General features: G+C 52.2%; 1 protein-coding gene across 1 annotated transcript; it reads left to right on the top strand.

Moving 5' to 3' along the window:
* The first annotated feature begins 357 nt into the window (after positions 1-357).
* On the top strand, positions 358-10,360 carry FGF5 (fibroblast growth factor 5). Its single transcript, XM_067297059.1, has 3 exons — positions 358-643; positions 3,030-3,133; positions 10,013-10,360. The coding sequence occupies exons 1-3, from the start codon at positions 358-360 to the stop codon at positions 10,358-10,360; spliced, it is 738 nt and encodes a 245-aa protein (XP_067153160.1).
* The last annotated feature ends 3,091 nt before the right edge of the window (positions 10,361-13,451 follow it).

The following is a 13,451-nucleotide window of genomic DNA, read 5'->3' as shown; positions in this document are numbered from 1 at the left end:
CGCGGCGCCGCAGCCCCCCGAAGGCCGTTCCCCCCCGGGGGAGCCCAAGCGCGGCCCCCGCTCCCGGGGTGAGGGGCGGGGGAGGTCCCGGGGTTTGGGCAGCCGGGGGGGCCGCGACCCCGGCGCGGGGGTTTCTGCCCCGCGGGGCCCGTGGTCGCCGGGGGGCTCGGCGCTGCGCAGGTGCGCGCCCCCCGCGGCCCGGCCCCGTTATAAATATCCCGGTGGCGGCGCGGGGAGGGGCGTGCGTGTGTGTGTGTGTGTGTGTGTCCCCCCCTCCCCGCTTTTCCCTCCCCATCCCCCGGTGTAACGCTGCCGGCCGCGGAGCAAGATGCGGCGCGGCGCCCTCCCGCTGACAGCATGAGCCTGTCCTTCCTCGGCCTCCTCTTCCTCGCCCTCCTCGCCCGCGCCAGGCGGGAGCAGGTGCCCGGCGGGGCGCCGGCGGGCCGCGCCGCCCCCGCGCCTTCCTCCTCCTCCTCCTCCTCCTCCTCCTCGGCGGCGGCGGCGGCGGCGGGGCCGAGCCGCTTCCCGCGGAGCCGCCCGGGGCGCCGCCGGGGCCGCCTCTACTGCCGGGTGGGCATCGGCTTCCACCTCCAGCTGCACCCCGACGGCCGCGTGGACGGCGCCCACCACGCCGGCCCGCTCAGTAAGTGCCTTTCCCACGCGTGGGGGGCCCCGCTGCCGGCCGCGTTACGGCCCCTGCGCTGCTGGGGGGGGCCGTGTCCCGCTGCCCCCCCTCGCCGGCGGCTCTCTGCCCCCCAAGCCGGCACGGTGCGGCCCCGTCCTGGGGTCTCCGGGAGCGGAGCCGGTAAAAGCCGGGTCAGGGAGGCCTCGCTCCGTGCCGCCGCTCGCGGGGGAATAGCTTGGGCTGAGCAGCCCCTGGGGAAGGTGCCCGGCAGGCTGGGGGCGTGGGGGGAGCTCAGGGGCTGGTGCCTGACACCCCCTCGCCGCAGGGCTGCACAGTGGCAAAAACCAACCCAGGAGGGTCCGGTCCGCTAAGGCTCTTCAGTGTTTTCCCCTCTGAGCCGTGGGGAGGGAGTTGGCAGTTTTGGAGGTCTTGCCCTCCAGCGTTTGCCCACCTTCGGAAAGCGAATCGGTGCTGATCGATACCAACGGGCAAACCAAGGCTTTGCGCTTCACCCACGGCATCCTGCCGGTGTGTGGGGTGGGAGGATGCTGACCTGGGCTCTGCCTTTGACTCCCTTCTCTTTTTTTCCCCGTCATATCTCCATTTAACTTTTCCATTCGTTCCTTTGCATTCTCATCGCTCGAGCAAAGCAATAGGATCTGCTGGTTTTAAAAATAGCACCCAGGCTGATATTCCCCAGGGAGGAAAAAGCTGAGGTAGCTCCTTGCTTATCCTTGCAGTTGGAGCTGCTGTGGCTTTCCGTGAGAGGGAACGAGAAGGGCTAGAAGGTGGCTTGGAGAGCCCGGGGCCCGGTCCTGACGTGACCCCAGGAGCGCTCCCAGTTTTGCCTGGTGGCTGCGCTCCAGGAGCAACAACAAAATCTGGCCCCTTGTAAAGAATTTGGGCGTTGATGTCGCGGAGCTGGTTGCCTTGCTGGCTGCCTGTGCCCGGCACGTCCCCGTGGCAGGGGGGTGGCTGGGGTGGAGAGTGGAGTTCGCCGTGGCCAGCCGGGCTGGGAAACCCTGCGCGGGCGCCTGCCGGTCGGTCCGCTCGCAGCAGCAAGGCTGGAGGTGGAGGTGGCCAGGACCGATGACGCCTCCGAGTCCCCTCAATGATTTTAAGTACTGGCGTGATGTGTAACGTGCACAGTCTCTAACGTGCCTCTGAGCAGGGAGGGTTTTGGAGGCTGGGGAAGGAGATGGAGGAGAAAATGAGGCAGCGGCACCCGTGCTCAGCCGGCGCTGAGGGTGAGCATTATGGCCGGGTACCGGGTGCGCGAGCCCACGCTCAGCGGACAGGATGGGCTTCCCTTCAGCGCCTCGGCCCCGGCCGTGATTTTGTGCAGCCTTCGTGGTAGTGGTGCCAGGGAAGCGTTAGATCCATGCGTGGGCCCCGCGCTCCTCCGCAGGAGCTTCCCTGCTGCCTTGGATGCTGCAGCTGCCACATGAGGACCTGGATTATTTGCAGCTTGTTCCTCTTTAATCTGAGATGTTTTTTCTCCTTGCAAGCTGAGTGGGGCAAGTCACAGGCGGACGGCCTCTGCGCTGTGTCACGAATTGCGGGGGGGGGGGGGGGGAGCGGGGAGTGTTACCAACCCCCTGGAGACTGGCAGCCCGGAGCGGGGCAGCCCGGGTGAGGCAGCCCTGGGGCATCCCAGCCGTCGCCTCCGGGGGCTGGGGAAGGAAGCCGGAGCACCCTTCTGGGAAGGCACGCGTTCCGCCTGCCTCCGGGGGCTTCCTTCCCCCCTTAAAATAAACATGGGAAGCGGCGATCTGATCCTCCCTCGGCCCTTGGGGACTGGATCGTGGCTTCACGTTTGCTCGTGGCACAGCAAGCCGCTTGGCTGGCGCTTGCGTCGGCTTCTCACTCAGCAAGGCTCCGCGCCGTGGAAAATACTGGGAGGTGGCTTGCCTAAACACCCAGGAAAACAGCAGTGCTGGTTTTTAGCCCAGAATCGCGTGCGACACCTTCATTTCGGCAGTACCATGCGTACGGGAGGAGGAAGGCCATGGCCTGCTTCGGTAGAGAGGCTCTAGGTACCAGGCGCGCTATTTTTGCTTGACTTCTTCACCCCCCTCCCTTGCCCCCTGCCCAAATTTCGGAGACGGACTCTGTGCCGGTGGGAGGGCCGGGAGGTCAGAGCCGAGCTGGCCCAAACCGAGCTGTTTCCCCAGCTCGGCAGGTGCTTTACTGCAGCTGGATCCAAACTGGTCTCCGAAAAGGCAGCTCCTTTACGGCTTGGCCAATGATCACCATTGTCACGCGGACCGAGGGAGCCAAGAAGCAGGGCTTTTGGAGCAGAAATGCAAACATACGAGTTGGTTTTTTGGTTTTTGTTTTGTTTTTTTTTTCTTTGTCACACTGAAAAGAACTGTGATTTATTTTGGGATTTCTGTCATCCTAGGTATTTTGGAAATATTTGCTGTGTCTCAGGGGATTGTAGGAATACGAGGAGTTTTCAGCAACAAATTTTTAGCGATGTCAAAAAAAGGAAAACTCCATGCAAGTGTAAGTAAAACCCCAATTCTCAGTATGTCTTGTTTATTAAAGGCGTTGTGACAACTCCCCATGCCCCCGGTAGCTCAGGTGATGCAAGAGGCCCTGAGCACCTCCGGCCGCCAAGGTGGCCGGGAAATGCTCCGGGCTTGGAAGCGCGAGGCCCCCGGGCACTGCAGCGAGGTGGCAGGTGGATCCGAAAACCCTGCTCTAGCTCCCTAGTTATTGCATTTGCACAGCTCGCGTGTGGTTTTGCAGTGAGATATTTGCATCCAAAGGACTCGTTCTTTATTCGTTTTAGTTTTAGAAAACGCCACGCAGGCAGTCCCAGGCGAACGCCTCCTCTGAGCGTCCCGCGTGGCCCGGGGAGCTCGTCGGCACCCGGAGCAAACCCCCAAATCCTCTCAACGCCAGGAAAATCCCCCCACCTCGGCCCTGCGGGAGCAGGGGAGGGGCCCGCGAGGCCCTCGGGGAGCCCCCAGTCCTCCCTGCCCATGGCGTGCGCAGGAGCGCGGTTGGGTTAACGCTTTGTAGCAGATGCCTTGGTGTGGTATGTGGAAGCTTTGGTAGTAGCTTGGAAAAATCACAGTAACGCTCGTTTCTGCATGTTTCTTTCCTTCTGTTTTAGTTTTATGGCAGATTTATTTATTTTTTTAATATCAAGTGAATCCTGGGAGTTTATTTCATGTCCTTTTTCAAACCAAAGGTACTGCTTCCTCATTTTTTTTTCTGTTAATCTTGGAGATAATGTAAACATAGATTAAAATAATTGCCATGCTTACATAGAAATCATTCTCTCTAAGTATATAAATGCAACATCCTAAGGAGGACATTTTTAATGCAGTCTCTTGTGTGACCTGTCATCCAAATTGGTTCCCAGGGCGTTAATTCAGGGCTGGCAGTGTGGAGGCTTTGCCGCTAAGAAAAAGCGAGTTCCTACCCCCGTGGCTGTGAAATAAGCTTCACTGTTGTGAAGTGACTATTCCTGGTACTTCCACTGCCTGAGTCCACAAATTGCCTGAAACTGAGATTTATGAACTTGCCTCTCCCTTCCTTGATTCTTATTGGAGTGTTTCTCCTGAAACCTAATGATGCTTAAAGGGTGAGCATATCATTGCTTATTTTAGCAAACAAAACAGCAGCGGGAAGATAGTCTGGAGGAAAGTAGAGATGGCTGCAAGGAGGCAAAGACGGCAAAGAGGGAAGGAGAAGGGATAGCAAGTTGGCAAGGCACAGGCAGAGAGTAGAGGAGCAGATAAAATAGAAGGAGAAGAAGAAAAAAAAGAAAAAAGAGAGAGAGAAGGCCGAAAGAGGAGCAAGCTTCCCGCCGAGCGAGGGTGTCCAGGGGGATGAGGTGCACAACAGGTGCTAAAAGGGTGATGGCTGGAGCTGTCGGTATTGCATTAGGCTGCTGTGCAGTTGCACATCGCCCATCTCGGGGGAATTTTAGGGGGCTGGCGAGAGTCCCCAGACTCCAGCCTCTTCAACCGACCGGTAACGCTGAATTAACCCTTCTTCCCCAAGGGGCTGGACACACCAAGTCTGTGGGCAGCAGGGCTGCTCAGCTAAACCCCAGGGAGCAGAGGCGTTTCCCACCCGAAACGGGGACTTGCCGTGGGATTTTGCTCGAGAGAGTCTTCCAAAGAGGAAAAAGCCATTTCCACTTACCATCGTAGTTTTTCCTTGGCCGCAGCTTCAATGGCAAGAGAGGACGAAGCAGGGGCAAAGCCCCTGCGTATAAATCTTGGGGCAGCCTGGCAAGAGCGCAGTCTTCGTATCCTTCAGAGCCTCTCCTCCTCCATGCCATACAATGGAGCCGTTATTCAAGTTTAAGTCTTGATTTATGCCTCAGCACAGGCCCAAATTAAATTAGGGCCTCGTCAGGGTACGGTTAATTGTCGCCCAACAAAGCCCCGTGTTATAAATGGGCATCGATTAGGCGGGTCAGACCGCGGGGTTAGGACACACGATTCCTCGCGCAGATGAAAGCGGCGAATTTGTCGAAACTTGACCCAAATGTCTAAAGATTGCCGGGCTCAATAATGCCGATAATGCAGACCCAGCATCTGTTGTTCTTTCCTGGCTTGGCAGGATAAAGTTATTTCATGGCCTAATGAGTTTTAAACAGTACAAAGCGAGTCCTGCGCCTGTCACTCACCACCGCGCTTTGATATGGAAGTCACTGCAGCGACTTTGTGCTGGACTGCAGATAAAAGTAATTCCTGCAGTTATTTGGGATCCTTCGCAGCCCCCTCTCTGGGCTCTGCTTTATTGGAGCTCAGTGCTTTATGCTGGCTCTCGTTCTTTTTGATGGCAACTTAATTAAATTATCAAGTGGTTCATTTTTAGACTCTGAACTCAGAAATAATATTGCTAGCAATTATCAGTTCCATGCACAGATGGCTCCTTCCTCATTTTTAAATCCTCGGTTACATGTTTGAACATTATTATCATTAAATGGGCAAGAATTGGTTGGCATTGATTTCAGGAGGGGCTAGCGCGAACCTGAAAGCAGCAGTATTTGTCTACAGGGGTCTAAGATAATTTTCCTTTCTTAAGAAGTGTGCTGAATTAATAATTGCAGACCAAATGCCTTGGTCCTCACTCGGGCAAATCTCCGCTGAATTTAATTTTAAAATTTAATTGACTTCAGGATTGCTCTTTACGGCTGGGTCTGTCTTTTCTACGGAGCGGCTCCTGAACTCAAGCCAGCATGTGGTGGCTAGGCTGGGTGTGAAGCCACTGAGAACAGTGGCCTCTTGCAACTGAGATGTTACCAGTGTTTAGTTGAAAAGCTTGGAGACAGGAAAACTGCTCAAGTGATGATGAACCAGCTGATTGCAAACTCTTAAGAGTGGAAACAAGTCAAAAATTTTGTTTTTCTCCCTGCAATCTTTTCTCTTCCTAGCTTTAAGGTTCTGTAAGTATCTGCAAGGCTAAAATACCTTCTTGGCAAAGTAGCTGTTACTTCTTTGATGGAGACCTCGCTGGTCTTGAGTCAGGGCATTCATGGATGCTCATTCAGGTCATACCATAGCCCAAGAGCCCTGGTACATTTACTAAGGGCCCAAGTCCCTTCCCTCTGCAGCGTGGTGGGCCCGAGTTGCTGTCCTTGCTCATGCTCTTGGGTGAAGATGGGTGACAAGACAAGGGGCTCGGACCCGCGTGTGGACATTGACAGAGGAAGATGGTGGTCTCGTAGCCGTTGCACAGGGCTGGGACGTGGGCACCGAAGTGCTTCCACTGTGCCTTTCCTCGGTGGGTTTGGGCATATCGTGCAGATGCTCTGCCAAAGCCCTGTGCCCCATAAAGGGGCATGAGGATGAGCATGACGCCCTGCTGCATGGGTGCCCATGGGCACTGATGTCCCATGAGGGTGCAGACCCCCATCCCTCCTTGGTCCTTTTTGCCACAGCAGCCCCAGCATTGCCACCCTACAGCTCCAGCATTGGGGCTGTTGGCATGTTTGCAGGTCCCTGTGGCAGTGCGGGGGTGCATGGCGTGAGCCAGCATGCATGGGGCAGGGGCCAGCGTGTAACATGCTGGAGGTGACAGTTCCCCACCAAGGGGTGTCTTCCTGCCTTGCTCTTTTTGAGAGGGGGAGCTGAAACTGTTATCTTCCAAAACTGGTGACACTTTGTTCTTGTTGTCCACACTTGCACTGATGCTCAGCCTGAACAACTGAGGCAAAAGCCTTTCATCCTGGCTGAACTTTTTTCCATGATAAGAGCTGTGTGTTTCTCAGGTAGCCTCCTCTCGTCGCTGGGCCTGCAGGAAAATGCAGCAGCAGCAGCAGCATGTGCTGCACGTGGCTTGGCACAGGAGAAGCTCTTGATGCAGAGGCGCCTGTCCTCGCATCCAGCCGTGCCTGTCCCTGTGCTGAGAGTGGGGCACAGGGGTTAGCCCTCCTTCCCCTCTCCTCATCTTTCTCATGGTAGCCCAGGTGCAGCCAGGGGCCTCCTCAAATCCCCTGGGCTTTCACCCCTAACTTGTAGGGAGTCTTTCCCCAAAGAACAGTTCAAGCGCTAATTTTTTCCTAGAAGCACTGAAACCTGACCCAGGTGGCGTTCGTGTTTTTGTGCAGCTTTCCCGCTGCTGTCTCTCCGGGTGTGGTTACGTTCCCCCAGCCGTGTGGGGCCACACTGAAAGCCTTGATTCAGCTTTCCGAGGAGCACAGCAGCTGCGAGCTGCCTGTCTGCACCCGGATATATAGGAGCCGGCCATGAGCATCATCTCATATTCACCACGCTGCCTGCAAAGCCAATTTGAGCCCATTTCGGCACCGGGTCTGAGGGCTCTGTCAGCCTTGATTCCCAAAGCAGAGGAGGCAGCTTAACGTCCTCAAACAAAACACGGCCTGTTCTTGCCATTCACCCAAATCCCCCCAGGAAGCAGAGGGCCTGCTTCAGTGCCCTCGCACAAGGTGCTGTCAGTACGGCTAAATCTCTGCTCCCAGCCCAGTCGGGCAGGTGATGAGCAGGGGGCGGAGGGCAGACAACTCGGTGGCAGGTGCCCAGCGCACGGAGCAAAGCCCCCCGCAGCGCTCTCGGGGGGTCCATCATGCTGGGGGAGAGCACCTCCATGCATCCCCTACCTGCAAGGATTTCCCCCCCTGTAGAGCGTAGCCGCAGGGTTATGTTTGAAATCCAGGGAAATTATATCCCAGACAAATATTTTGGTAAGTCAGCATACCATGAGCTTAATATTAGTCATGAGGGTCAGCTATTCCTAAAGCTTCCCCTTAGAGAGGCAACGCTGGGCAATGCAGGGACTGACCTGTGCCCCATGTCTGAGCCCGACTGCAGGTTTTAGCACTGCAGAGAGCAACCAGGGTATCGGTGCAGACCTTTATATTGAGATGGAGAATAGTCACGCGTGGGCAAAACATCACGCTGGCTTATAAAAGGCTGGGAAAGCCAAAACACGCAGTCAAGATCACGTTTCTTCCAAGCAAAGAGCAAAAGGAGACTTAATTCTAAGTGTTACAGGAGAAAAAAATGTACCGCCGGTCAAGGACACTGTCATTTGAGTTGTAGGACTCGACCTCTCTGGTTAAATTAGGGGTTTAAAAATGATACTAAGCCAAAAGGATGTTCTAACTGGTTATAAAACACTGTTTGGGTTTTTCCTGTGTTGTTTTCCATTGCCTTGGGTTTCTAAGCTAAAAAGCTCAGCATCCCTTTCAAAGCAATAGTTTGAATGCTTTACTTGGCAATCAGACTTTGATGCACCAGAAATCATTGTAGAAGATAACACGACCCCAGTTCACATTTTCTTTATCAGATTAAAAATGTGGCCAAGTATTTCAGAGCAGCTGCTGAAGAATGCAGCTAGGTATCGCAGTGCCACGGATCTCTGGAGTTTTATGGCTCTGTTTTTGTATTTCTGCATGTGCTGTTTTTTTTTTCCCTTAACAACAATAAGTACATGTTCTTCACAATATTCAGCCTTTCCTCTGACATAATGAATACTTAGTGTTTTGTGCTTTCGTTTGGGGCCAGGATTTGCTAGACACACATAGTATTTTCTACCTGAGGTGTGACCAGAGTAAAACTCCTGCCTCTCTATTCCTGCTTACCTGGCAGGCCCTAATCCTGGTTCCTCATCGGTCTGCACAAGAAATGCTTTATTTTCTCAGGCCAAGCAAGAGTCAAGCTGGGACTTTCCAAGCTGGCCAGGCCATGTCAGCTTGGCCTGGCCGGGAGCTGGTGATGGGTCCCATCTTGCCTCGTAGGGTGACACCTGTGGTGTCCATATGGCTGACACCCATGTCCAAGCCAGTCTCTAGAAAGTGACCCCATTTCTACCAAGCAGAAATGAGCCTTCAGTATATACTTACGTTCTAGGAGGGTGGGGAGCTGAAGGCTTCCCGAATATTAGTGTCATTTAGTGTCTCAGCAAGGCTGGGTCCTTTGCCAGCCAGCGCTGCGACGTCTGAACTTTGTATTTCAGAGGGAGCTTGGCAGTGTCGTAGCGTTGCTCTAGAGTTGTTACCTGTTCTTATTTTGATGGGTGTGATGTTGTGTGAATGGAGCTGATGTTTTATAGAGCAAGACATGAACTACTCACCATGCAGGAATCAGCAGGGCGTGCGTGTACGTGGGCGTGTGTGTGGATCCAGAGCAGCCGGTGGCCCTTGGCCTCACGGTGGTTCAAGGGGTTGTGCCTGGTTCAGAACTGCCTTATCCCCCACCGTTATGTCAGGGGGAGCCTTTCCCTGCAGTGGTCCAGGCCCAGAAGCAAAGGCAACTGCCCTGTTGATAAGAGGAAACCCTCTCTGGCTGAAAGTAATTTCTTAAGGTTATCAAGGGATAAGAGGCCCCAAGTTCATTTAAGGGAAAAAAAAAATCCAATACAACCAAAACTATGCTCAGTGAAGCAATGAAAATCTGCATGCAAATTGCCTTTCCAGATTATTAAGCCATGATTCAGTGCAAAAGCAAGATGTGCGACAGTAGGAATTTAGATAGAATGAAGGGTAGGACCTAATATTCCCCAATGGGGCTGCTGCCTGGCAGATAAAGAGCCTTTTCCTATGTCTTTTCAGTAGGAAAGACAGGAGGAGAAGTTACGTCTGAACGCCACAGTTCCTGAGGCTGGTGAGGGATAGGCTCTCACAGCCTGTATTTCTGAGGAAGTCCCAAAAAGGGTGCTGAAGTTAGGCTTTTAAGGGTATCTCGGCTGGCAGATTTTCCAAAATGTGGGGCATCTAGTGGCCTGGGAGGGAATTTCTGAGCACCCCTCATTGCTGAGGACTGTTTGGCCATTTGTTTTAGGAGCCTTAAACCTAGGCAAGCAGTGCTGGCCAGCTCTTTAGCAGAGGAAAGACGCAGGGGGTTGGCAAAATACTCACTTTTTGGTAAGCTTCTCTATCTGGATTTGCTTCCCTAGGCCAAGTTCACTGAGGACTGCAAGTTCAGGGAGCGGTTTCAGGAGAACAGCTACAACACGTACGCCTCGGCGGCCCACCGCAGCGAGCGGTCGGGGAGGGAGTGGTACGTGGCCCTCAACAAGCGGGGCAAGGCCAAGCGGGGCTGCAGCCCCCGCGTGAAGCCCCAGCACGTCTCGACCCACTTCCTCCCACGCTTCTGGCGCGCCGAGCAGCCTGAGCTCGCCTTCACCGTCACCGTCCCTGAGAGGAAGAAACTGCCGGCCCCCGCTCCAGCAAAACCTCCAGCAACCGCACCGCGCAAAAATCCCGCACCCGTCAAATACCGCCTCAAGTTTCGCTTTGGGTAGGCGCTGCGGAGGGGAGCTGCTCCCCCAGGAACGGGGACTTCAGCGGGGCCCCTGCTGAATCGCTGCGTGATGGTCAGGAGCAGGACCTGGAGCCCTGCACCCAGAAGGCCCTGGCTGCAGATCGGGAGGACGTGGGAAGGCTTTTGGTTTTGCCTTAAATAGCTTTCCTGGGTTTCTGTTTTGGTTGTTACTCTCCACAGCGTTGCAACCGTACCGTACCTTTGGAAGCACAGGCTGGAACTATTTAACTTTTGCTTTCCAAAGAATAGACTTGTGATGTAGAGAAAATATTTTATGAACTTTTGGTTAATTTTGTTGCTGAAAGAAGCAGAAAGGTACCTCTACGGACAACTTATTTTCTTACCTTACTTTAGCTGATGACACTTGTGACAATCATTTTCATACAAGAAATGTGTTCAGCGCTGACATATTACATGCATTTTTTTTTTTTCCTTGCATCTCCTCTTCTTTGCACTTTTTACTTCTGACCATACCTCAAACATGGTAGATTCAGGTCTATCGATTTAAAAATCGAGTTTCCTTACTCTTACAAATGAACTTCTCACTTCCAGAACAAAACAACAAAACCAAGTCCAACACATTCACCTTGCTGGTGACACTGGGTGGTGGGGGTGGGGGCTCTAATCCTCTTTGGCAATACTTTTTCTGTTGCTTTTTTTTTTTTTCTCAGAGGTTTCAAGTTTGGGGAGGGGAATTTTTCCAAGACAAGCAACCCTGACCCTCGTCTTGTCTCTCCTACTCTTTCTTGAACAGCTGGAAGAGTAAGTCTTACTCCGTCCATCAAAGTGTCCCTGGGAATCTGTGTTTAAAATACCTCTGTCATGACCCTGTAGCATTCCTGCTATTATCAGTCCGCAGGGAGGGAGCTGCTCTACAGGAGAAACGGAGGGAGGCAAGTTGGTGTATCAAGTGACAGCCTGCGGGGCCACAGTGTGGTATCGAACGTGGCTGTGGTTGCTGCACCAGGGAAATAAAAGCTCTCCTGAGGTGCCTGCCCCAAAGCGAAAGGGTCCCACCATGGTGCCGGGACTGGAGGGCCGTCGGGACGCTGCCGCAATTGACCCTAATCCCAGCTCCGGATGGAGTGCCACGGATTTACACCGGAGGCATTTTGGGCTTGTTATCACCCAGCACAGGGGTAGCTCTGTGGTGCATTAGTTCCTATGGTTTACAGGATTTATTTATTTTTTATTGCATCAGCATTCATAATACACTTCTTATGGAGAAAAGAAAAGTTTTATAGTAAACGTGGCAAGATGGCAATAAACAATGTTGTAGCTACTTGAATCTTGGAAGTATTTTTTCCCACTGAGATAGTCGTATAGCTTTTACTGTTGAATAGTTTTTCAGCTGTGTTGTTATCTATGAAGTAATTAAACATATAAAGTTTTTATCAGCATTTAGCTGTGTTAGGCATGTAAAGAAAATAGTAGAGTCAAAACTCACCAGTTAAGCCTTAATAGAAGTCTAGCCTGGCTTGCAATAGTAGTATCCATACTTAAATTAGCTGCGCTAGAATTTTAGTTGCAGATCAGCAATAATAAAGGCAGGCAGCGCTGTCTAGCGTTTTACCAAAATTTGATAACCCTACAAATGGTTATTTCCATTTAAAGCATCGTTTTGCACCCATCATCATCCTGAATGGCCTCTGCACGGATGTATCCATGCCATTTGGTGGGGAAACTGAGCACACTCAGAAAGTTTCTGTTTTTAATATGGGGAAGTAAATGATTTTGCGGAAGGGCATACGCTATACGTACTGGAATGGATGGTGACGCCGGAATAAAATACAGTCGTGTTTCATTTTAAAACATGGTTGTGTAATCTCTTGTTGTCTGTCTGCTGTCCTAGGTTTCTTCCCCGAATGTGAAAAATGAACATTGCTAAATTAGCCACTACACATGTTTTTGTAAGAGGCTTTGGCAGACACGATATCATTGACAGGATGGAGTGAAGCAAAATTAGTGCACATGCTCCCTTTGTATTACATGCTCCACATATTTTGCGCTGCGACAAACCTCCCAATCACTTATCCTGTGCAGTTGTTTGGACTTGATTAACAACAGCAAAGTTAGAGCAGAACAATGGTGTATTATGCACACCAGTGCCCAGCAATTTCAACTGTGAAAGCCCAACTACAGATTTAAAAAATTCAAATAAGGCTTCTTATCAGCAGTTTTGCAGCCAGGCACAATTAGGTGTAATTAATGCTCAGTGAAGCATAGGGCCACCTAAATTAACTAATTGAATGAAAACATTTGCAGAAGACGCGCAATACAGCGCCTTCCTCAGCCCTAAGTGGCTGGGGCACACAACATGCAGAGAGTTATGCCTGGTGTCTCTAACAAGACCTCCCTTTGCAGCTAAAACAATAGTGAAGAATGTGTCCTTACCTCGCTGGCATTATTTCCACTAAAAAAAGGCGAAAGAGTGGAGTTTTGGGGGTTTTTTTTGTTTTTTTTAGGAAAAACCCTCTTGCCAATAACCAGCCTATATGACAAAAATCGCTTTGACTGGTGTATTCCTTGGCAAAAAGTGCTCTGCAACAGAGCCGTAACTGCGGCGTCGAATGTTTGCTATAGCGACTATGTGAAAATAAAGATTGCGCTGTTCTTGGGGCAGCATCACGCTTGCAGTCGAGTGGCAAGAGAGCTCAAATTCTGGGAAGCCCGGAAAGCACCAGTGCGCAGCTATCCCCATCAGAAAGGAGCTGTAATTTCTGTTATTTCTGTTACCAGGTTTCAGCACACTCAGGTGAAATTCAGCTGTGGAAGCAGCACAACGCTGCTTTTTTTCTCCAGGGAACAATTAAACCTATGTTTTCCTAGCAGTGTTTTACCTTCCAGGAGGCTTCCTTCTCGTGCATTTAAATCCCATAGAGTTTACGGTTTTGTTTTTAATAGACAATGACTGACTGTCATCGTTGCTGTTGTCCCGTTAGTCTGGGGTTCAAGGGAGACTGCAGGTGGGACTTTATTGGAATTATTGGAAGTGTTTAAATAAAACCTGCGAAGTCTTTCAGAGCAGATGAGGAATCTGCCTGAGGAGCAGGCAGGAGTTGGTATGGGAT

Source organism: Apteryx mantelli, chromosome 5, assembly GCF_036417845.1.
Source record: "Apteryx mantelli isolate bAptMan1 chromosome 5, bAptMan1.hap1, whole genome shotgun sequence".
NCBI classification, from domain to species: domain Eukaryota; kingdom Metazoa; phylum Chordata; class Aves; order Apterygiformes; family Apterygidae; genus Apteryx; species Apteryx mantelli.
Note: the sequence above shows the minus strand (reverse complement) of the source record. Positions and strands in the feature narration are given on the sequence as shown.

Bases quoted from the DNA above. Each gene is read 5' to 3' on its own strand.
- FGF5 (XM_067297059.1), top strand. From the start codon at position 358: ATGAGCCTGTCCTTCCTCGGCCTCCTCTTCCTCGCCCTCCTCGCCCGC. The intron at 644-3,029 runs GTAAGTGCCTTT...CTGTCATCCTAG, and splicing joins CCACCACGCCGGCCCGCTCA to GTATTTTGGAAATATTTGCT. The intron at 3,134-10,012 runs GTAAGTAAAACC...TTGCTTCCCTAG, and splicing joins AAGGAAAACTCCATGCAAGT to GCCAAGTTCACTGAGGACTG.